Source organism: Acomys russatus, chromosome 13, assembly GCF_903995435.1.
Source record: "Acomys russatus chromosome 13, mAcoRus1.1, whole genome shotgun sequence".
NCBI classification, from domain to species: Eukaryota; Metazoa; Chordata; class Mammalia; order Rodentia; family Muridae; genus Acomys; species Acomys russatus.
This window is the reverse complement of record NC_067149.1, coordinates 11,383,062-11,407,980: the sequence shown is the minus strand read 5'-3', so window position 1 is coordinate 11,407,980 and position 24,919 is coordinate 11,383,062. Positions and strand designations below refer to the sequence as shown.

Sequence of the window (24,919 nt, the reverse complement as noted above, 5' to 3'; positions counted from 1 at the left end):
AGGTCTGATATCCAAAATATATAAAGAACTCAAGAAATTAAACACCACCAAACCAAATAACCCATTTGAGAAATGGGGCTTGGAACTAGACAGAGAATTCTCAACAGAGGAATATTGAATGGCTGAGAGACACTTAAAGAAATGCTCAACCTCCTTAGTCATCAGGGAAATGCAAATCAAAACAACTCTGAGATTCCATCAGAATGGCTAAGATCAAAAATTCAAGTGACACCACATGCTGGTGAGGATGTGGGGAGAGAGGAACACTCCTTCATTGCTGGTGGGAATGCAAACTAGTACAGCCACTTTGGAAATCTATCTGGTGCTATCTCAGAAAAATGGGAATAGGGCTTCCTCAAGACCCAGCTATTCCACTCCTTGGAATATACCCAGAAGATGCTCCAGCACACAACAAGAAAATTTGCTCAACCATGTTCATAGCAGCCTTATTCATAATAGCCAGAACGTGGAAACAGCCTAAGTGTCCCTCAGTAGAAGAGTGGATAAAGAAACTGTGGTACATTTACACTATGGAATACTACTCAACTATTAAAAACAAGGAATTCCCGAAATTTGTGGATAAATGGATTGAGCTAGAAATGATCATAATGAGTGAGTTAACCCAGAAGCAGAAAGAATCAAATGGTATATACTCACTTATATCTGCATACTAGCCCAAGGGGCATGTCCCACAAAAGCCTTCACGTACCAGGAAACTGGGACAGAGGGGAGGACATCCTATTGGGACTCTAAATGAGAGAAGCATGGGAGAATAGCAAAATAGAAGGATCCAGAGGGTCCTAGAAACCTACAAGTAGAACATTATGATAGGCAGATTTGGGCCCAGGGGTCCCGCTCAAACTAAGGCACCAGCCAAGGACAATACAGGCGGTAAACTTTAAGCCCCTACCCAGATCTAGCCAACGGTCAGAACATTCTCCACAGTTGAGTGGAGAATGGGATATGACTTTCTCACGTACTCTGGTGCCTCACATCTGACCATGTCCCCTGGAGGGGGAGACCTGGTGACACTCAGAGGAAGGACAGCAGGTTGCCAAGAAGAGACTTGATACCCTATGAGCATATACAGGGGGAGGTAATCCCCCTCAGGAACAGTCATAGGGGAGGGGAATAATGGGAAAATTGGGGGGGGAGAATGGGAGGATACAAGGGATGGGATAAACATTGAGCTGTAACAAGAATAAATTAATAAAAAAATAAAAAATTTAAAAAAAGTTATGCCAAGTACATATAGTAAATGATAAAGCCCTCTATTTTTTTTTTCATCCCAGGGACTTGTATAAATAGATTTTTAAAAATGCACAAAGCATTTTATGTAAGTGGTCAGCAGGAATGTACTTTGAAGTGTGTGTGTGTGTGTGTGTGTGTGTCGTATGCATAACGTGTGCATGCCTCTGTGCATACATATGCAGAAGCCAGAGAATAGGAAGTTCTGATCTCTCACTTCATTTCACTGAGACTGTTTCTTACTGAACCTGGAGCTAGGGCAGGACCAGCAGGGTCTATCAAACTCACCGCTTTGGTCCACTTCTCACAGCGCTGGTGTTACAGATACATATGGCCAAGCCTGTTTTTTTTTTTTTTTTAAATAGGTGTTAGGGGTTTGGACTTATGTCCTAATGTCAGCAGGCATTCTTCCTCACTGAGCCATCTCCCCAGCTCCTAAATACAATTCATGAGCAGTATTTTTCCCCCTTCTGCTTCCCAGCCAGTGCCAATTTGATTATTTCTGGTTTTACAAGTGCCTATCTTCCATCTGGCTGAACATTAGGCTCTCAGGCCTGTTTAAGCTTTATCGTCTCAACCTGAGGGCAGCAGAATTAGAAGCTGATTGCAGCCTCCCAGAAGAATCCCAAATTGTCCATGTGTGTGGTTTTATTTCTGGGTTTTTGATTGGATTCCATTGATCAACCAGCCTATTGCTATGCCAGTACCATGCCATTTTTTTTTTTATTTTTATTACTGTTGCTCTATAGTACAGCTTGAGAGTAGGGATGGAGATTCCTTCGGAAGATCTTTTATTGTACAGGATTGTTTTACCTATTCTGTTTTTTTTTTCTATATGAAGTTGAGAATTGATCTTTCAAGGTGTGTAAAGAATTGTGTAGGTATTTTGATAGGGATTGCACTGAATCTGTAAGTTGCTTTTGGTAAGATGGCCATGTTTACTATGCTGATTCTCTCGATCCATGAGCATGGAGATCTTTCCATCTTCTGATAACTTCTTCAGTTTCTTTCTTCAGAGACTTGAATTTTTTTTCCCATTCAAGTCTTTCCCTTGTTTGGTTAGAGTTACACCAAGATACTTTTTATTATTTGTGGCTATTATGAAGGGTATGGTTTCCCTAATCTCTTTCTCAGCCTGTTTGTCATTTGTATACAGGAGGGCTACAGACTTTTTAAAAAATTAATCTTGTACCCAGCCACTTTGCTGAAGGTGTTTATCAGCTGTAGGAGTTCTCTGGTGGAATTTTGGGGGCCTGCACAAATTGATGCACCAACTGAAGACAATGCATGCACAGAACCTAGACCTCCTGTCCAACCAATGGACAGCTCACTCCATGTGGGGTGCATGTGTGGGCGGGGGCAGTAGCATGGACTGCCTCTGACATGAATTCTGGTGCCCGAGATTTGATAACTTCCCCTTGGCGGAGTGGCCTTGCGGGTCCACAAAGGAAGAAGATGCAGGCTATCCTAATGACACCTGATAGGCTGGGGTCAGATAATAGGGGAGGATGTCTCCCCCTGTCAGAGGATTAGGGGAGGGGAATAGGGCAGAATAAGGAGGGAGGGTAGGAATGGGAAGATATGAGCGAGGGTAACAATTGGGATGTAATGTGAATACATTATTAAAAAAAAATAGAATCCCAAATCGATGATCCCATCCTAAGTTTTCCACATTTATACTTTTACCTTATAATTAAATGCTGCTAAGGATGTGTAATTTGCCCAGTATTAACCACATACATTGCAGAAAGAATCTCTGCTGCTGAGGGCTAATGGATGTACTAATCTCTGGGTATACAGGTAAGTGTTTAGAAGGCAGTATGATACTGTGTCCATTTAACAAAATAATAGTAGCTCAGGGCCTATGAGCTCCTGAGCCATCAGTTTGTGGACAGGTTTACAGTCCCAGGCATAAGTTCCATATGGTGGAGTGGGCTTTATATTCAATCAGAAAGTAGTTGATGACTTCTATACAATTCATTCCACTCTTGCACCAATGAGTATATTTTGGCAGTCTAGTCATTTTTGTAGCTTACAGAGGTCATAGCTGTTGATGACTTTTCTCCATTGGTAGCCTGCACAGTACCTTCTGTCACTAGAAAAGCTAGCCAGTATGGAGAAAATTTCCAAGTCAAAATCAGCTTGATTTTGCCATGTCCTGTGACCCAAGTCCAACAACTCAAAAGGGGATGGGTATACCACTCCTGATTTTGAGATTTTTGTTTGATAACCTCTCGCATTTTTTCTGTTGTTGTTTTGTTTTGTTTTGTTTTCCAGGCTGAGTTTCTCTGTGTAGCCTTGGCTGTACTAGACTCACTTTGTAGACCAGGTTGGCCTCGAACTCACAGTGATCCGCCTGCCCCTACCTCCCGAGTGCTGGGGTTACAGGCATGCGCCACCACTCCTGGCTAACATGTTTATATATAATATAACATTATGTATAGCTTATAGTAACTTATAGTAAATTTCTATGTGGCTGTTTCAAACAATCTTAGTGTTAGTTATCCCTTCTCCACTTCCTCCCTGCTTGACTCTCCGGCCCCCCTTCCCAGCTAACCCTGGCCCCCATGATTTTCCTCCCCACTCATACCATTCATACCCCTCTAGTCCTGCATTCCACGGTACCATCTCTCCAACAGCACCAAAGAATTCTTCCTTCTTGGTTTAGCTGATTATCACCTATTGTGATGACGATGCTAGGGGCTCTGGGATATGTTTATAAATGCAGTGAGTATGGGGAAAGAGATGGGATACAAATAGCCAAACCACAAATATACCTATATTTCTTGGCTAAAAGCCTGAAGCAGCTTGGCAAAACAGGACAAAACAAAGCAAACAAAACAAAACAAATCCCCAAAACTCAAACAAACAGACAAGACCACGAAACCTCTCCCCCTTCTATGAAATAATAAAAGATGTAGAAATCCCAGATGTGCTGCAGCAGTGTATTTTCTAATAACTCCTTTTACTTTTCTGCTGTGATTTCCTACCAAGGATTGATTTTTTTTTCAACAGCCATTATTAATGGAAATATAGAACACAAATGTAAAATTTTAGTTGGGTTTCCAATGATAGGTTTTGAAAGAAGAAAAAGTGTGTAATATTGACAATGTCATAGTTTTCAAAATTTTTTTTATTTTTCACCCATAGGAATGTTTGCCTGCCTGTGTGTATGTACACTACGTGCATGAAGTGCTCATAGAAACCAGAAGAGGACACTGGACCCTGGGAACTGGAATCAAAGTGAATTCTAAGTCACGATGTGGGGGCTGGGAATCAAACCTGGCTTCTCTGCACGAACAGCCAGTGCTGTTAACTACTGAGCCACCTCTCCAGCCCCAGCAGTGCCATGTGTTTATAGTTTTCTGTTAGAATGGGTACAGATTCAGACTTATATTTCCACAGCAGCTCCAGGTAGTTCATCAAGAATTGTTGCATAATCTCCTGTGACAATACAGGGAGTTCTTGGATTCAGAATAGACATGTCTTGCTCACACTATACCACAAAGTCATGTACATAGCAGTGTAATTAGCAGGAAATGACAGATGACAAGAATTAATAAATGAATTAATGATGCTGAAATCCCCCTAGCTGTCTAGATTGCTTGGCTGTCTCTCAGTTTTCTTGCTCGTTGCAGATTATTTCTTGGTCTTGGTGGTAGGTCTGCCAATGAAGAAAGATCAGTTCACTCATCACTCCTGTCATTAAGAGCACTGCCTTGGTTCCTCCTGGACTGCTGCCACCATGCAGCCCGTACAGCACAGGCAAGAGGGACCAGCCTTAGCTGCATTCCCTCAAAAACTACTGTACGTCTAACGGAAGTGGTGAGCAGAAGTGCCTTAGATAAAGACAGGGGTTTTCTTCTTTATATCGCATCTTTTCTGTGATTTTTGCTCTAGTGAGTAGAGTTGCTTTGGGCCACACATGAAATCTTTGTTCAACACTTGTCAATCAAATTCACTTTTTATAAGAGCCCCTGGGTTAGTTCACTGCCTTGCTAGATCAGCCACAAGCAGGCTGCTGGGTTGATAAATTAAGGCAGGGTCAATTGCAAATTAATATTCATGATGAGCCCAAGCCCCCGTTTTTGCGACATTATTGCACTGGCATAATTTTCTATTACTGCAGATTGTAAACATCAGCAGAGAACAACAGAAGAAATCAACTTGTCTTCCCAGGGATCCAGGGATGCACCTAGAAGCAGCCCACTTGAAAGTTCAGTTACCTATCTACTTATCATGATATCTATCTACCCAGCAACACCTGTTGATTTATCATCTATCATCTATTAACTAGCGTCATTTATATTCTATTTATCGATCCATCAATCTATCTATGCATCATCTGTTATCTTATTTTCTATCACCATCTACTTGAATATTTGTCACCTATTTACCATATTCATCTCTCTTTACATCATAGCTCTGTGTAGCACTACATCATTATCTATCTTCTATGTGTCTATCTATCAATCTACTATCTATCTATCATGTGTTTATCTATGTATGTATCTACTATCTACCTAAGTATCTATGTATCTATTTATGTATCTATGCATCTATGTATCTGTCATCTACCTACCTACCTATTTGTCTATCTACCTGTATACCACCTGTCTGTCTACCTATTTATCATTATCTATCTGTCTATCTCTCTCCGTACTTCCTCTATCATCTACCTATGTTAGTTATCAATCAGCCAATTAATCATTTATCATTCTGTCTTTATCTTTCTATTGTTTTTCACATATATTCACATCATGTTGGAAATATACGCTTATGACATAAGAAATAATTCATAACACATTGGAATGATAGAATACAAATGTATGTGAAAGTCTCTAAAATATGAAAAGCTATTTCAACTCATTCACGACAAAAGGCGCATTCATTTTAGCATTAATGAGATGCCGTATTTCCGTTTTGGCTGGGAAAATTCTAAAGCTTTGACATGATACTTTGTTGGCTTGCAGAGGAGGAGCAGGGACTCTCACACATTACTGGTGAGAATGTACCTTGATATAATTCTGTATAGAGGAAAAATATTAAGATAAAAAACCTCACCTTCCACTTTTGTTAATTTATATTTAGATATCCTTACATGATAGATGTAAGGTTATTCACAATGACAACCAAAAGTGGGAAACCATCCAATTCTCATCAACTGACAACTGTGGAAATGATGTTATAAGTTCAAAGACTACAACACTGTGTCACTGGAATAAGCAGAGAGGCCCTTTGTGTGTCAGCACAGAAAGATTTCAAGACATATTGTTAAGATCAAAACCAGGATGCAGACTAATATGCATAATAAGTTGTGTTTTGCGAGACTGTATTTTTGCTGACTCATAAATGTGTCCTCAAATGAAATGAAGAATAATATTCATCTGGAAGACTATTCGTCGGTACATATGTGGTTAGTTTCTGTCAACTTGACACAAACTAGAGAAGTCTGAAGAGCGGGAACTTCAATTGAGATGACGCCCCCATTAGAATGGCTTGTGAGAAGGTCTGTAGGGTGTGTTTTCTTGACTAATAATTGATGTGGGATGACTCATTCCACTGTGGGTGGTACTACTCCTAGGCAGGTGCCTCTGGCTTGTATAGGAAAGTAGGCTGAGCAAGCCTTGAGGAGCAAGGCAGTAGTCAGTGCTCCTGCACACATTCTGCCTCTAGGTTCCTGCACGAGTTCCGGCCCTGGCTTCCTTGACTGTAATGAGGAAGTGCAAGCCAGGCAAACCCTTTCTCCTCAATTTACTTTTGCTCATGATCTTTATCACGACAATAGAAAGCAAACTAAGACAACAGGTTAGTTGGAACAGGAGTCCACATAGCTTAGAGAGTCATAGGAACTCCTGTTATACTCATCTTTCAAAACACAGAAGAAACTTGTAAAATGACTTTGTGGAAGTGAACATCTGCACATACGCCTATGTTTGTGGTCTGGAGTCTCCTGTCCCGGAAGAGAGCACAAGCATGGCGCGAGTCCCTCCTGGGGACAGGAGTTTGCCTTATCTTTCCTTAACTAGTTGGGGAACCTCAAGGTGAAGTGACTGATAGGAGTCAGCAAAGCAAAAACAAGAGGTCCAGTAGGTGACAGAATAAGTGAGAGTCATTCTGATATGATGTATTCAAAGTCCAGTTCCTGCAAGGAACGTCGTCCCAGGCAGAGGCTACACCTCAAAAGAAAATTTCTTCTATTTCTTCAAGGCAGAATATTTTGGTCTATCCTAAAGAAAAGATCTTCTTAAGAGTTTGCAAAAATCAGAAGCTTTGAATTACATTTAATTTTATGTTAAAAATATAAATTATGCAATGCCCAAAGTAACAAATTGCCTGTTCTTACAAACAACATTTAAGCAAACACAGACCCTACAACCATCAAGTCCAAGAGGCATAACCAAACCATCTTCCCAGAGGCTCCCAGACACCTCTTCTTCATCATACCACTGTCCACACTGTCCCCTCAGAGGCTCCCCAGGTGACTCTTTCCCATCATACCGCTGTCCACACTGTCCCCTCAGAGGCTCCCCAGGTGACTCTTCCTCACCACACCACTGTCCACACTGTTCCCTCAGAGGCTCCCAATCACACCACTGTCCTTTCTGAAGGAGAAACTGATCTTTGCTTACATGGTGTCACTTTCTTGATGGAATTCAACTCATTATATATATATATATATTTTTTAAAAATATATTTTATTAATTTATTTATATTACATCTAAATTGTTATCCCATCCCTTGTATCCTCCCATTCCTCCCTCCTTCTCCCCTCCCCTATGACTGTGACTGAGGGGGACCTCCTCCCCCTGTATATGCTCATAGGATATCAAGTCTCTTCTTGGTAGCTCAAAAATGCCATTTTGTTATGCTTATTCTAAAGTTCCGCGAGAGCCATTCATAGAGCTACATATGAATGATTTTATTAGTGATATAGGGTGTACAATTAAAACTTATTCTATTGATGGACAAATGAAATCTCTCCAGCTTGAATGAGTAAGAATAATGCTGAGCTGAAAAAGCTGTTATACACATTTAATTCATAATGCACAAGCTTTTCTAGTGTAATTACTGCTGAGAGAAATGTCTGGGCTTGTATAACTTCTGGTTTTCTAGATACTATTAGAACATTTTACAATGTGATTTTGTAAATTTAGATTTTTTTTTTCTAGCAGCCAGCAAAAGTTCTCATTGCATCCATCTTTGCAAAAACTTAGAAAACTTAGTTGGGTCAAGATATAGGCTAGTCTGAAGATGTGTGTCATGACCTCCTTAACAGTTTAAATTTCTATTTCATGCATGATGAATTAAGTTGAGTGTCTCTTTATACACTAATTGGATATTTGAACTTTTTTGTAATGAGTGTGTTTAATACTTAGTCTATTATTTTATTGAGCCATTTGTCTTTCACAGCACTTCACTGAATTTGTGCACTACTAAAGGATCTGAATGATTAGCTTTGGGAGTTCACCTTGTGGTCAGAAGGCATTTATGATATTTTGCACAATGCTTCTATGTACTTAATTTGTTGGCACAAATGATCTATCAGAAATTGAGCCTAAGCATCTGCTCAGCATGCTATCTCCCTGCCGGCAACCCGATCAGGGAGTGCTGCTAATCTCAACCATCAGCATATGTTGGACCCTTAGCACACACCAGACCCTGGTGCCACACTTCGTGTGAGCTATTTGCTTCTTATATTAGTAACTTGTCTTGTTGCTGTGACAAAACACCTTGGGAAAAGCAACTTAAGGCAGGACGGTTAGTTTGGCTCACAGCGTGAGGAAATACAGTCAATTAGAGTGGAGGAGGCATGGAGGCAGGAGCCTGAGGCAGCTGATCACATGGTACCCACAGCCAAGAAGCAGAAAGACATGAATGCTGGTGCTCAGCTTGCTGTCCCCTTTCAAGTCAGTCCTTGGATCTTAGCCCATGGGTGGTGGCACCCCTATGCAGGCTGGGTCTTCCTCTCTTAATTACATGTGTCTGGAAACATCCTCACATCTAGAGGTGTGATTCCATGGTGATGCTGAATCTTGTCGAACTGACCATTAGGGTTAACTATCACACTCACTTCTTCAAATACATCTATGTGGAATATACTAGCAGGCTTGAAGCCTTAAAGACCCAATGATTGAACTAGAAGGTGATCAGGCCGGGAACTGATCTCTCTTGAGGTAGAGCCAACATGTTCACCCTAATTATCACAATGCCCCCAAAACAAGGTTTCCATTCGGTGTCACCTTTGGGATTATTGCATACTGGGGAAAGGACACAATCATTAGTTCCAAAAGAAGAGAATATCACATGCTGAGATTTAAACCTCTAGAAATACAGCATAATACATTATAGAGGATACTGGCACACAGAAAACAGCACTTAATATGGAAACTGTGCTATGCTCTTGAATGAAGTTTGTATCAGAGTCAATGTGTGAAAGGATGGCGAATAGACTTTTTAAACTTAGCATTGGAAAACAAACATGTAGTATACCTCTTGAGTAAATAATCCCAAATGCTCGTAAACCAGAGTCATGTTTTACAGGTTACCATCTTTTCATTAACCATCAATTTGACAAAGCCCAGACTCATCCAAAAAGGACCACAATTGAATAATTGTCTTTATCATGTTGGTCTGTCTGATGGGATATTTTAATTGATGTGGAGGGGCCCAGCCCACTGTGGGAAGCACCATTCGCTGGACGTGTGGTCCTGAGCTATGTAAGAAAGCTGCCTAAGAGTGGGCCAGCCAGCAGCGTTCCTGTATGGTTTCTGCTTCAAGCTTCTGCTTTGAGTTTCCTCAATGATGGACTGTGACCTGGAAGTGTAAGGCAAATAAACCCTTTCCTTCCCTGACTTCCTTTTGGTCAGAGCATTTTATTATGGTGACAGAATGAAATTAGAACAGTGACTATGGTAAAAACAAACAGTGACACACAACCCGCAACACCTCCTCTGAGTTCTCAGAACCAGGAGAGATGACAATCCCTGTGCACTGTGTTGAGTCTCAGGAAATTTCTAGTCATTAATAAACACAAATCAACAAGATGTTCTCCACCAAGTCTCTAAGCACCATTGCTTACTGACAAAAACCCCACAGCTGTGTGGGAAGAGAAATCTATTCCTAGTTCAGCTTTAAATTTATTGTAAGAATAAGGAACTTGTAGGTATCTTGTAAACAAGCCAGCTTTTTAATGAGGAATTTTAACACAGAGGAAACTTGGCTGGGTCCCGGCTGGGTCATGCTCACAGGTCCTGGCTGGGCCATGTTCACAGGTCCTGGCTGTTGGTGAAGCCACACTCTTTGTATCATCGAGACCTTGCTCATGCTCGTGGTTTCATAAGAAAGACTTATTTTATAGCGTCGCCTTGTAGGTTGAGCATTCACCATCCACTGCTTGATGGATTAGATTTCATTGTTGGTGTCTGGAGGGCCATGTCTCAACCTTACGGATTGCTTCTCGGCAAGTCACATTTTTATGCTCCGTGTAACAGACACACTGCAGTGGCTGCGGGACAGGGTTTGGAACTCTCAGATCTAAGTGGCATGACAGATACCGTGTTTTATCTTAGCAGTTAGTAAATCTAAAGGCCACACAATTACACTGCTATCCAGTGAATTTGGTTCCTAAGTCCCGTCTGACATTTAACGGTTTACAATGTAAGGTACGCAGCATTTCATCTGAGAGTCATGATGCTTGTTTACAGGAAACAATGTTTTATTTTCTTCCATTTGAAAGGAGAGGAGATGCTGGGATCCTTGCCTGTGATCACACGGCTAGTGGCAATTCATAATTAAAAATCTCAGGTCTTCTCTCTCTAACACCAGCGCTGTTTTTGATTCGAATAACAAGCCTGAGATTCAAGGGTTGCAGAGGGTTTTCCAAAAGACCCACTTTATCCCTGTGCTGTCAGTCCACACAATAGATGCTTATATAAATTTCAAATCACCCTTCAGCTGAGCAGAACGAGGTAAGAATAAGGTATCTCAGTGTTGCCTCCAGGGCAAGAGGCATTAGGGAAAATTACTAAGAGATCTTGGAAAAGCTTGTCCGTGACCAGCCCTCTGACAAGGACATGAGCGGGCCTGCTTGTATGTGCTCTGCAAACCCTAGACACTAAAAGGTTTTCTTTCCGTGACTTCCTCTGAGTGGGGAGGTCTCATTTTTCATAGTGTAAACTCCTGAAAGGGGTTTGGATGGATGCTTTCCTAGAGATAAAAGATTCAAGGGCAGTGACATTGTTCAGGATGAAGACAGGGGGCCAGGGAGCAGGGCTGTGGTATATGGGAAAGAGAGGTAGCCTATGACATGCGTGCTATGGTACCAGCTGCCCCCTGAGCAGTGACCACTTAACTTCATGAGGAAATCACAGACCATGCTGCAGAGAGATTGTATCAGAGGGGAGAAGGGAAGGATGTTGTTGAGAGTGACTGGAGTGGAGACATCTCCGCCTTCCAGCATGCCGTGCCTAGCACAATGGCATAGCAGAAACACAGACCCTGGCAGGAGAGCATCTTAGACAAAAGGCCAATGGGGCACTCAAAGGGTCTGTTGTTCTAGCATCCTGTAATGGGAACTAGGTCTTAATATTCTTAACGTGTCTTTCACGGTCCTGTGGGTACCACTTCCTGATCGCGGTGGATGTGTCAACACTGTGTCAGAGAAATGGTTGTGAGAAAGGCAGGCAGACAGGCACATGAGAAACCTTCATTGACAAAAGACTACAGAAGAGGGAAGGAAGAAAGAACTAGGGCTGAGGAAGTTTCCACAGTGCACAGCACAAGGTTGGCAAATCTCTACTCACGCTTTCTCGTAAGTCCTGTTCGGATGCTCAGGCCACTCGATCATGCACACGACCCTGCTGGGCATGGTCTCTGTGGTGGAGTAGTAACCCTGTGGGAAGGCCAGCAGGAGAGCCAGGACCCAGATGACAAAGATGACCACTTTGGTAGCGGTGGCCGACAGCCGTGGCTGCAGAGGGTGGATGATGGCCATGTACCTGCGGTAAAGGAGAGAGGGCAATGGTCTGTCATTGTCTCTTTCTCCTGCCTACAAAAATTCCTGGAAGGGGCTGACAAGTTGGCTCAGTGGTTAAAAGCTCTAGCTGCTCTTCTGGAGAACCCGGGTTCAATTCCCAGCACTCACATGGCAGCTCACACCTGTCTGTAGCTCCATTTCCAGGGCTTATGACACTCTCACACAGACATACATGTAGGCAAAACACTAATGAACATAAAAATAAATTATATATAAAGAAACTCACTGGTTTCTAATATTTGTGTTTGTCTATTTGTAGAGGTCAGAAGTCAATCCCCAGTGTCCTTCCTCAGAAAGCATCTATCCTGTCCTCTGAGACAGTCTTTCTCTGGACCCTGGGGCTCACTAATTAGGCTAAGCTAGCTGGTCATCAAGCTACAGGGATCTGCCTGACCCTGCCTCCACAATGCTGGGATTACAAGTGGGGCACCACCATGCCCCAACTCTTTCATATGCTTTCTGGGGGATCAAATTCAGGTCGGTCCTTTTCAGGGTGGATAGGCAGGGGGGATCTTGAGAGATGCCTCACAGGTTAAGACCTCTTGCTCTAGAACTGTGAGGTCTGGCATTCAGGTCCCAGAATCTATGTAGCGAAGTCCGGTCTGTGTCTCCACAAATGCCTGTGACCTTAGGCCCAAGGGGATCAGAGACAGGAGGACTGTTGGTGCTGGCTGAGATCTGAGCTCTGGGTTCAGGGAGAGACCCTGCATCAGTGGAAAAATCTCAGGTCCTCATACTTGCACCAGAAGCTCTCACCGGCTGAGTTCTCCCTCCTGCAGCCCTTCTCAAATGATTATTTATAAGTATTTTCTGGACTATTTTTAATACTCTATCCTTAGACTGCCGGACTTATGACACACACTAGTAAAAACTCATAAGGAAAGACAGACATATTTTACAGAGTTGGGACTCCAATCAGCAGCATTTGAAGAGATATTTTCGTTCTTGCCGTGCTTGTAGTGCAACCCTGATGGCCAAATACATGTTAGCGACTTACAGAATGAGAAAAACAATGCGTTGTAAGAACTTCCAACATCAAGAACTTTAACCTTGAGGCTAGAAAGATATTTTAGGCTAAGAGCCCTAATTGTTCTTCCAGACGGGCTGAGTGGGTGGCTCAAGGCTGACCATCACGTCCCTGCAGCTCCAGGGCATCTGACACCCTCTTCTGGCCTCCTTGGGCAATTGCACTCATGTGCACCTTTACTCACACATACGCATGCACACACATAATTAAATAATAATAAAAAAGAATTTTGTCCTCCTTTCCCTCCTGGTGACAGAGACTGAACGCAGGACCTTGTTCTTGCCATGCAATTGCTCTGCACTGAGCCACACACATCCCTAAAACTTCTCTTTTATGCCAGTGGGATGAAGGGACAATGCTGATAGGCACTGCAGAAGAGGTCTCGGTATGCAAAGCTCTGCTATGATGGTACCAGAAGGTTACATGGCCTCATGACCCTGCAGCTGTCTTATCCTGTAGAAACACGCAAATGCTTGCATAATGATGAAAAAAGCCTGATGCAGGTTTCAGACCGGGTCCTTCTTAAACGGTGTGATTGCAGCAGTTTTAAGAGTCCTTATGTGGCATTATAAAAGCTTAGCAGTGAGCTGCATGTGCATTAAGAGCTCAGCTGGTAGAATGGCATCAGCTACCACCTAGTGAGTTCATGAGGAAACCGTAGACACAAACCTCAGAGGGATTGCACCAGAGGGGAGAGGGAGGGTGAGGGAAAGGGGAGAGAGTGAGTGAGGGAGGGAGAGTTCACAGTTCTACTCCTCTCTAGTAACTTTTGAGAGCTTTTGGGATGGGGATGTGGCCACCTTCTGTTACACAGTGCCTAGTATACACAAGGCCCTGGGGTTGCATCCACAGTACCACATAAGCTGGGCACAGTGGTGCAAGCTTCTAATATGTGCACACAAGAAGTAAAGGTAGTAGAATCATAAGTTCAAGGCCATCCTTGGCTACATGAGACCCTGTCTTAACACAGACAAGCAAGCAAGCAAGCAAACAAACAAACAAACAAAACCCAAATAAGCCAAAACAACAAGGCTGACAAGATGGCCTGGTGGGTAAAAGTGCTTATTGACTGTTAAAGTTTGATGATCTGAGTTCAATCCTGAGGCCGCACAGAAAGCCAAATGTAGTGGTTCCCACCTGAAATCCCCTAATTTCTCCTGTAAGACGGGAGGTAGAGAGAAAAGAATTGCCCAGAATCCTATAGGCTAGCTTGCTTGGCTACTCAGTGTGGCAGAAACAGCAAGAGAGACTTTACCTCAACCAGGTGGAAGGAGAAAACCCACTTCTGAAAAGTGTTCTCTGACTTCCTCCACATGTGGGCCATGCCATGGAATATATGCACACACACACACACACACACGAGAGAGAGAGAGAGAGAGAGAGAGAGAGAGAGAGAGAGAGAGAGAGAGAGAGAGAGAGAGAGAGAGAGAGAGAGAGAGACAGAGAGAGAGAGAGACAGAGAGAGAGAGAGACAGAGAGACAGAGACAGAGACAGAGAGACAGAGACAGACAGAGAGACAGAGAGACAGAGACAGACAGAGACAGACAGGCAGACAGAGAGACAGAGATAGACAGACAGACAGAGAGAAAGAGACAGAGAGACAGAGACAGACAGAAACAAAGACAGAGACAGAGGACAGACAGAGACACAGACAGAGACAGAGACACAATAAGTACAAATTAAAAACAAAAGCTGAAACAGCCAAAAAGCTCAAAGGTGAATCTAACATCAGAATTTTCACTGTGCCTTCAAGCATCTAAGGGTCAGGGTAGGGCTAAGAACACATGCATCATGAGGCAGACACTAGAGTCCACAAAGATGGCCTGGAAAAAGCCTCTTTTGTGGATATTGGGAGTACAGTGAGTGATCAACAGCTCTTTGCAGCGGTTCTCAACTGTGGGGAGTCCAACAACCCTTTCACAAGGGTCACCTAAGACCACTGGAAAACACAGCTATTTATATTACGATTCATAACAGTAGCAACTTTACAGTTATGAAGTAGCAATGACAATAATTTTATGGCTGGGGGTCACCACAGCATGAGGAACTGTATTAAAGGGTCACAGCACTAGGAAGATTGAGAACCACTGGCTTAGAGACTCAGCCATTCTTGCGTCCCCTCACACCCATGTTCTAGATTAAGAGATGTCATCCAGATAGGTTGGCATGTTTAAAGCTGTGCACAGCTTCTGAGATGCCACAGAGATCTGAGGCACAGGAGACATGACACTCTGCATTTCACATTACACAATGATCCTGCCTGTCTGTCTGAAAAAGTGTCTCCTGGTGCACATTTGTTTAAAATGAATTTTATGGACTCACTACTTTAAAATATGCACTTCCCTCTCAGAGTGGGAATGGTATTTTATACAGCCATTGGGGTCTAAATATCTGACAGGCAGTTATTTCTGGTTTCTGTGGGTTAGACAGCCAGATTCAGACTTTAACAATACACAAACATCTGCACAGCTGTTAGCTGGCTTCACACAAACCCATGTAATTGCTTTACTGTAGTCTCTGGTCTCCTAGGAGCTCTGCGGAAGGACTGGGCCCAGAATACCAGTAGAGCAATTTTTGGTCAGTATGAGCTTCAACAGTTCTCACCAGGCACCTGCTGTAGGTAGAGCACAGCCCTCCCTTTGGAAGGCTAAGAGCATCTCTCTCCAGGGGAGCAGGCATGTTCACAAACTCCCACAGATCACAACAGCAGGCATGTGACCTCAAGTGGAAACTGGATCAATGCCTCCACCCCTTAGGGATGCAGGGAGGCAATCGAACACAGGAGATCTTAAGGAGATGCGCTCCCTGGATTTGGGCTAAGCCTGCAGAGCATCCTGCTCCAAGGATCGGAAGTACTTGGAGCCTCTGTCTCTTCTGGGTTGGGATTAGGTCTGCTATTCTGGAAGGTTTGGAAGTTTGATATAGACAGAGGCTTAAAACTTTAGCTTTCTCCTTATAAGTGGAGTTTAGCTATATAGTACGGGATAAGCATACTATAGTGCACAGACCCAAAAATGGAAAGGAGCAAGGAGGATCCAATGGAGGATGCTTAGATATCACTCAGAAGGAGAAGTAGAAAAGACAGAGGTAATGGTAGAAGAGAGAGGGAGCAATGTGGGAGAGGGAGTGCAGGGAGATATGAGGGTGGAGATCTGACCTTGGGGACGGGGCACAGGAGGAGAGAAGCCCTGCAGAGAAAAGAGAAACTGTGGGTGGGGGCATCTCTGTGACAAGCTGGAGACCTAAGTCAAGGTAGGCTCCTGGGAGAACATGAGGGGGACTCTGGCAGAGACTCCTAGTAACAGGGGCCATGGTGTCTGAAGAGGACACCCTCTAATTAGACAAGTCTCCTAGTAGAGGGAGGGGAACACCGACACAGCTACAAAAACTTTGACCTAAAATTTACCCTGCCTACAAGATGTGCAGGAATAAAGATAGAGCAGAGCAGAGATTGAGGGAAAGTCCAACCAATGCGGGGCCCAACCCAAGACCCAGCTTTTTGATCACTCCTCATTGGAGGGACTGCCTTGCTGGGCCACAGGGAAAGAGGGCACACACAGTCCTGATGGGACCCAACAAGCTGGGGTGGATGTGACGAGGAGCTCCCTTCTTCGGAAGAATGGTGGGAGGTATGGGAGAGGGAGGGAAGGTGGGGCTGGGAGATGAGGAGAGATAGGGCTACGACCAGGATACAAAGTGAATAAACAAACAAACAAACTTCAGCTTTCTCAGTTTCCAGTGCTAGGGTCTGGGTTTTCCTTTTCTGAGTTGTTAGAACAAGTATTCGGGCAGTGATCTCCATGGGGAGGCTGGATGTCAGGAGGATGCCTCAGGCCAGCCTTTCTATGACAATAAGAAGTTATGATAGGGTGCTGAGGTGGCTCCTTTGGCGAAGCACTTGCCAGGTAAGTGTGAGGACTTGAGTGCGAGATCTTCAGAAGTCGTATTAAAAGGGGACAGGGCGTGGTGGCACACACTTGTGGTGCCAGCACAGTGACGTAGAGACAGGAGAAGCTTTGAGGTTGCCGCATCCAGTGAGAGATCCTGTCTCATGAAATAAGATTAACAACAGATCTTGAGGAATGACATTTACAGCAGGCCTCATGTGTACACACACACACACACACACACACACACACGCGCGCGCGCGCGCGCACACGCACACACACACACACACACACGCACGCACACACACACTTGCACACACACACACACACACACGCACGCACACACACACTTGCACACACACACACACACACACACACACACCACGTATGTACGCATGCACACTCCCATCCAATAAATAAACTTTTAAAATCTGAAAAGAAAGAAGTCATGGATCCCCAGGAATTCTGCATCTTTCATCAAAATTTCCTGCCCCAACTCCAAAGCTGTTCTGGAGGCCACAAAGATGCCATAGCTTTTCCAGCCCTGTGCAGACACCCACCTTCACTAGCAGCTCTGAACTTCCAGGCTTGGACCCAGAGAGAGACCCACAGGGGAGTGTGCAGTGATTGCAACACCTTCTTTTCATATGATCTCAAATGCAAGGTTTTAATTTGCTTCTAACTCAGGATAAATGCTCAAGCTTAGATAAACAAGTCCTAATGCCCACCCCCAAATTGGTGATGCGTCACTTAGAATCAGATGTGACTGCGCTTCAGGGGGACTGTATCTGTACTGGCGAAATGTCTCCAAGCGGGTGACAGAAAGCCATATTTTATCCTAATTGCACAAATTGCTGTCTGGAAGCCCATTCCCACTAACTCTGTGCCATTCTTTTAAACTAGTGGCCATTTTGGTGACAAATGAATGAATTGCCTGTAGAAACGCCAAGTTAGCACCAAAGATCGGCTTTAGAAAGAAGACATTTTCTTTTGTTTGTCCAAAACTGGTTATCAATTTGTCTTGCTTTCTCCTTTTTCTTCTTCCTTCTCTCTGTCTCTCATGTCTCTATCTCTCTGTGGCTCTGTCTCTGTTTGTCTCTGTCTCTATCTCCTTTCTCATGGCTTGGGCACCACACTTCTTTCTTATCTACTCAGTGGCCCCCTCAGTCAGCTAACCCGCAAACGGATGGATGGTGGTTGTTTTCCTCCTTACTGTCCATCACTAGCTCGTGTCGCATTAACATACAGTGAGTTTATCTGGATCCACCCTCAACAACTCTTTCTTATTTGATTATAAGCTTTCACCATGCAAGTGCTTCAGGCCCTAGGAAAACACACCTAATAAATATTTATTGACTGGTCCATCCATGCTCATGGGACTCCAAGGCAGCCAATTAAATGTCTTCCTGCTTTAGGCATTAATCACCAGACTGCCAGAGTCATGGGTCCAGAGGCTGTGAGGCATGTGTGTTATGTTCTCCACTTCAGGTTGCTCTGCCTCACAGAAGCCTGTCAGCCCTCAATGAAGCTGTGTGTGACCTCCTAGTTGAGAACTGGACGTGAAGTTCCCTTTGGTGATAATGCTTTATAAAAAGAAATCCCTCATGGGAATCAGGTTGGGGAAGAGCAGGGGTTTGGGAGGTGAGAGGGCTGGGAGAGAGAAAGGAAATTAATGTGGGGGGATGTCTGGGACAGGCTGGAGACCCTCGACGGGAGTAGGCTCCTGGGAGGATATGAGGGTGACGTTAGCTGAGACTCCTAGCATCGGGAGATATTATAGAGACTGAAATGGCCACCTCCTACACCCAGGTAGGACTTCCAGGGGAGGGAGTGGGACACCAACCCGCCCTCAAACCCTTTGACAAAAAATTTACCCTGCCAATAAGGTGTTAAGGGATGCAGATGGAGCAGAGATTGAGGGAAGGGCTAAACAGTAACTGACCCAACTTGAGACCCATCCCATGAGAGAGAGCCAACCCTTGACACCAATTAACTATACTCTGCTATGCTTGCAGACAGGAGCCTAGCATAACTCTCCCCTGAGAGGCTCCACCCAGCAGCAAATCTAAACAGATACAGAGACCTACAGCCAAGCATTAGGCTCAGAGAGCCTTGTGGAAGATTTTGGGGAAGGATAGAGGGACCCAGAGGAGACAAGAACTTCACAAGAAGACCAACAGAGTCAACTAACAGGACCATGGGGGATCACAAAAACTGAACCACCAACTAAAGAGCATGCATGTACTGGACCAAGGTCTCCCACAAATATTATAGCTGATGGGCAGCTTGGTCTTCATGAGGGTCTCCTGGCAATTAGAGTAGGGGTTGTTTCTGAGATGGACTCTGTTGCCTGCATTTGGCTCACTTTCCCCTAGTTGGGCTGCCTTGCTGTGCCTAAGGAAGAGGATGCCCTTAGTCCAGTTGTAACTGGATGTGCCCCAAAGCCATTTTGAGAATGTAAGATACAAAGCTGGGATAGAGAAACTGCTCTCTGGTTGGGAAAGGGTAGAAGGCGACCCCCTCCAGTGACAAAGACACCTGAGACTAAAGCTGGATGTTATTGACTGGGAAAGTGCCATGAATACTGAAACCAAACCAAATGTAATCTGAGCCCCCCCTGCCAGCATCCGTGGGCTAGGCCACAACGGTGGTGGTAAAGCAGCTTCTGCAACAACACCATACGAATACTGGATCTTCTGTGTGCATGAAAGCCATTATCTTAAATAAGTTTAATTTTAGATACAGTGGTATAGAACCCAAATGTAAGGTTATTCTTCACACATTACATATAGTTTTGCTCTAATATGAGGTATTGGACCCATACCAGGTTTACTTCCAATACTGTGAAAGCGCTATTGCAGGCTGTTTAGGATAAATAAGTTATGCAAGTTAATTGTTAGTTGATCAAATCATGGTCATATCAATTGCTAGTCTATTTTTATCACAAGAATATACGTCTTAGGTGCAACAGATAGATTTACGTCTATAGAAAGATAAGGTAAAATAGTTAGAGAAGGTCTTCAAAAACCTCAGAGACATACAGAATATGGCCTTTAAAAACGTTTTTATTATTTTAAAGATTCACTAAGAACGAGACAGGTTAACTCTTGGCAACACCTGGCGTACCTCAAAGAGGATGATGAGCATCAAAGAACCTCCCTATGGAGATGGATTCAAATGTGGCAAACCAGCCACTGAGCAAAATGTTCTCGTTTCTACAACAGACAGAATTATGCTTAAAAAGGGGAAAGCTTGGATGCAGGCAGAGTTGACGGCCAAACCCTGCCTAGACAGGGTAAGCAAGTCCTCAATAGTTCCCACCTCACAAATATGTCTATCAGATATATTGGGCCAGAAGGCTGAAGATGACGCTCCAAAGTCATAAAGAGTTTTGGGTGACTATTCAGGTAGCCAACTGTCTCTGTTATCTTCTCATTTGGAAAACTACTAACCTGCACTCCCGTCATACTTAGGCAATCAGTTTATTCCTTCTCAAGTTTCTAATAGGGTTGAAGACCAGATAGTTTAGTTTTACAATTAAGTTTACTTGCTTAGGGATTAAGATGTTTTTAGGTCTAGATAGATGTTTTAAGTTGATAATGATGAGATATGATAGATATTGACTTACATTCCGAATTTTAGATGTATCAAGATAGGAAAGATGTTTCCTTCAAGGCTTTCAAATACAAATAGCTGAGACACTAAAAATATAACATTTATATAATTTCTGATTGTGTCATGGTTCTTCTTGCTATAGGTAGTTTATTGAATATATGTGTAATAATATAAATGTATATGTAAAAAATAAAAATATTAATAAAAATGTTAAGCAAAAAAAAAAAAAGAAAAAGAAAGCCATTATCTTGTGTAACTCAGCCACAATGAAGTTCATTATCTTGCTTAATAACTTAAGATATAATAAAAATAGGACAAGTTGGGGTCGATATGGGGGGGCACTGTTTAGAAAATGGTGGACTGGGTTGTGGCGTGGTGTGTGCATCTGCTGGGGAGCTGGAGATAGGCAGATGCTCTAGGCTCATTGCCTGGCCAGCTTTACTAGCAAAGCCAGGGAGCTCTCGGCTCAGAGAGACTCTGGCTCAAAAACAAAGCAGAGAGTGATTTAGGAAGACACTTAACACTGATCTCTGGTCTCCACCTGTGTACACACCTGTAGGTATGCTGGTGTAAGCAAGTGCACATGAGCCATGTTTCCAACCCCTAAAACTCTTAGTGGTGCATGTGTGCACACACACATGTATACATATGTGTGTATTTGTTTCTATGTACATATATAAAGTGCATTTCATGTCACACACATATATACATATATGTCACACACACACATACACACACACACACACACACACACATATATAAAGAAAGCAGAAGAAACATTAGTGAAAGGAGGAAACACCAGGGGGTTGGAAAGGGGAAAGGGTGGATATTATCAAAGTATATGACACATTTGAGTTTATCTCGATGAAGCTAGCACAAATATACACTAGGAAAACATACTAAAAAAGAAGAATGGAGGGAGTCAGGAATTGCCTTCTCTCCCCAAGCCTTCTGCTGGAAGGCTCTTGTCAAACACTCTGCTGGCCCATTGCATCTCTGATTACTGCTTTTTTTTTTCCCTTGGGGATTTCACACTTGAATCAAGGATCAGCCCCTTTGGGTGCCGCTATGTTTCACACAGAAGCTTCTGCCTGGACCACATCCCTCCAGCCTACAGGAGGACACCACCGGGACACGCCCTGCTTCTTACTGGCACTTCCACTTTGGGGCTTGGAACTGAAGATGAATAGGAGGGCTGGTGCAGGTCCAAGAGGCCCTTGTACAGAAACCTGATTTAACAACCCGTGGGGCCACGTTAGCTCAACAGGCAGAAGCAACAAATAAAGAGCCCTGCGTTCCACTTCCTTGGTGTTTTAAGTACTATTTGCAGAAGAGGATTTCTCAATTTAGTGGAAATCTGATAATGGAGGAAAGATGTCCTTTCACCTGTTGGCACTGTGCCCTGGGGCTCCTGTCACTGTCAGAGCACTGAAGTACCTCTCTGGTCAGCATGGGAGGATCACAGTTTGTGCCTGCAGCCTTGAAAGGTCCCAAGTCCCCAGACCACAGGGTAGCCAGGGCCAGTGAGAAGCCTGGGAAAGTATCAGTGTGTGAACATGCTGTGTGCGGAGTCATCCTGAGGCGGAGTGTATTATCAATTTGGGTACCCTCGCACATTTTTTTGTGTTTTATTACCCAGCATAAATCTACAATGATTGATTGACTCATAGCACGCTCTTGTTAAAACAAAGTGGTTTTTTTTCCAACCATAATTTTATAAGTAAGCAGAACATCATATTTAATGAAAAGCAAATGCTGGATTTCTGCTTTCCATCAAGGTTTCTGATGCATGTGTAACAGACACGAAGCAGTGAGACTTTTTAACTTCCAAGGATCCAAAATGTCGCTACAGGATGTGAACAAGCCAAGGTAGGTGAATTGGTTGAAATACCATGGGCACCAGAAAGCTAATAGGTGGGAAGGCTGAAAGGGGCACCATGGAGGCCAGAAGTCAGCCTCCGATGCCCTTCTGCAGGAGGTCTCTGGCTCCCTGTTAGAGACAAGCTCTGCTACGGAACCCTGAAACTCTTGGGTCCTGTTCACCCCCTGGATTGCAACTCAAGTCAACACACCTTGCTTCTTCTGTATCCTGGGATACAGTGCAGGTCCCTATGCTCACACAACAAGCCCTTATCTGACTGATCCACCCTCCCAGCCATGCAGGGAAGCATGGCAGCCCATGCCTGTGAATCCAGCACTCAGAAAGTTGAAGCAGTAGACTCAGGGGAGGACTGCTACATAGTGGGGGCCTTGCTTGCTTGTTAAGGGCTGTTGTTCTTAAATATTCCAAGACGGTGTTCATATACAGGACAGGGAGCATTAGCCCGCCTACCTGAGAACCCACAAGTTTTCATTTAGATGAAATAATTAATTTCAGTCATTTTCAATTTCAATTTTCTTGTTCCATGTACAAAAGGTCAAGTCACAGCTATTAATCTGTTGGCTCAGTTGGCAGAAGAACTTGCCAAATAGCTAAATGATTCTAATTTTATATCAGAGCCATCAGACTTTTCAAATAGAAAATTCAGCTCATTTCAATGATGCGCCAATTCTTTTTTTTTTTTTTAATCCAATTAATTCTTGGATTTAAAGTTTTTGGAAGGTGAAACAGCTGGCTGGCATTGTGTGTGCCATCAGTTTCAACTTCAGCAATGAAGATAAAGTCATCTGCTTTTCTGCTGATGAATACAGTGTGTTAAAAATATTGTTTTTACTAAATTAAGAAAGCCTGGAACATAAATAAAATTTTATGTCACTAGGTGGGACACATAATTTGCAAAGATGTCAAAACAAGCTGATGTTTTGCCAATTGAAATAGAAAGCCATAGCTTTGAAATTTTAAAAAAAATTTGGTGTTTAGCATAGTTGAACTAATTTACTTTTGCAATATATTTTTATTTGATAAATATAAACGTTTGACTCAGTTAACATTTCAAATGTGTTCAAGCCTTTGATAACGTCCTGTGGATTAACTCAAGTCATAAAATTGAGCGTGGCACATGTTCTTTAAAATTAGCCGGAGATCCTTAATTAAAATTTGCTTTTAATGAAGGACCCCAAAATATTGAATTCTTAATGTTCTCATGTTATGGTTTTTGCCAAAGATTTAGTTTTATTTTATATCTGTATCCCAGAGTATGTGCATCCAAATGCACCCAGTGCTTGCCCAAACAAGAAGAGGGGATCAGGTGCTGCTGGAACTAGAGTTACAGGCAGCTGGGAGCCTCCAGCTGCAAACTGAGCCTGTGTCCTCTTGTAAGAGTAGTGCTTTTAATCACTGAGCCACCTCTCCAGTCCCGCAGATTATGATTTTGAATGCAAATATGGCAAAAATGTATTGAAATGTGTCCCCACAAAGACAAGAGGAGAGCTAAGCAAGGAACGCCTGGGTGGAGTGCATAGTTTAGTTTTAAAATTCTTAATACTATTTTGACCAGAGAAGAATTTTCCAATGGATATTTGTGTCTCGATAAATGATTTATGCTCTGTATCAGCATAGAGTGGTATGAGTTGAAAAATCATTTGGTTTTGCAGTATTTAAATTTCATAAAATATTCAAAAAAATATAGAGATATATTCTTTACTAAATCAATTTAGTTTTATACCCTCAGTCTTGTATCTTAAATTTGAGAAATGTTTAAAACAATTATTTTATATGTTTCTTGTATGTTTGTGCACCATGTGCATGCAGTCTAGAAGAGTGTGTCGGATCCTCTGAAACTAGAGCCGTAGATGACCGTGAGCCACCACACAGACCAGGCAACCAAAGCCCAGTCCTCTGAAACAGCAGCCAGTTCCCTTTTCTGCTCAGCCAGCTCTCCAGCCCCAAGAGATGTCTTGTGCCGCCACACTCTCTGATGCCTAGTCTGCATTTGACTAATTCTGAGATTAACCTTCCAGCTCACAGACTTAACTCAGGATGTAGCAACTGCTTGTCTACCGAGCTTCTCTGTTTTAACAGCTGCCGTGTTTCCTTTTTATCAATTCTGATTTGCCTTGTACTTTTGATGTTGCTTGCTTACCTTGCTTGGCATGTACACTGGGGGTGAGAACCCTCTCTGCTTCCCAGACTCTTAGGAGAAGTGATTGTCTTTTCTCTATGA

At 43.2% G+C, this 24,919-nt stretch overlaps 1 protein-coding gene across 1 annotated transcript in view; it reads right to left on the bottom strand.

Annotated features, from left to right (window-relative positions):
* Positions 1–24,919, bottom strand: part of Tacr1 (tachykinin receptor 1) — a 156,281-nt gene that overhangs the window by 53,089 nt on the left and 78,273 nt on the right. The window contains exon 2 of the mRNA XM_051154655.1: positions 12,054–12,248. Coding sequence (XP_051010612.1) covers positions 12,054–12,248 — 195 coding nt within the window. The remainder of the gene's footprint in view (positions 1–12,053; positions 12,249–24,919) is intronic.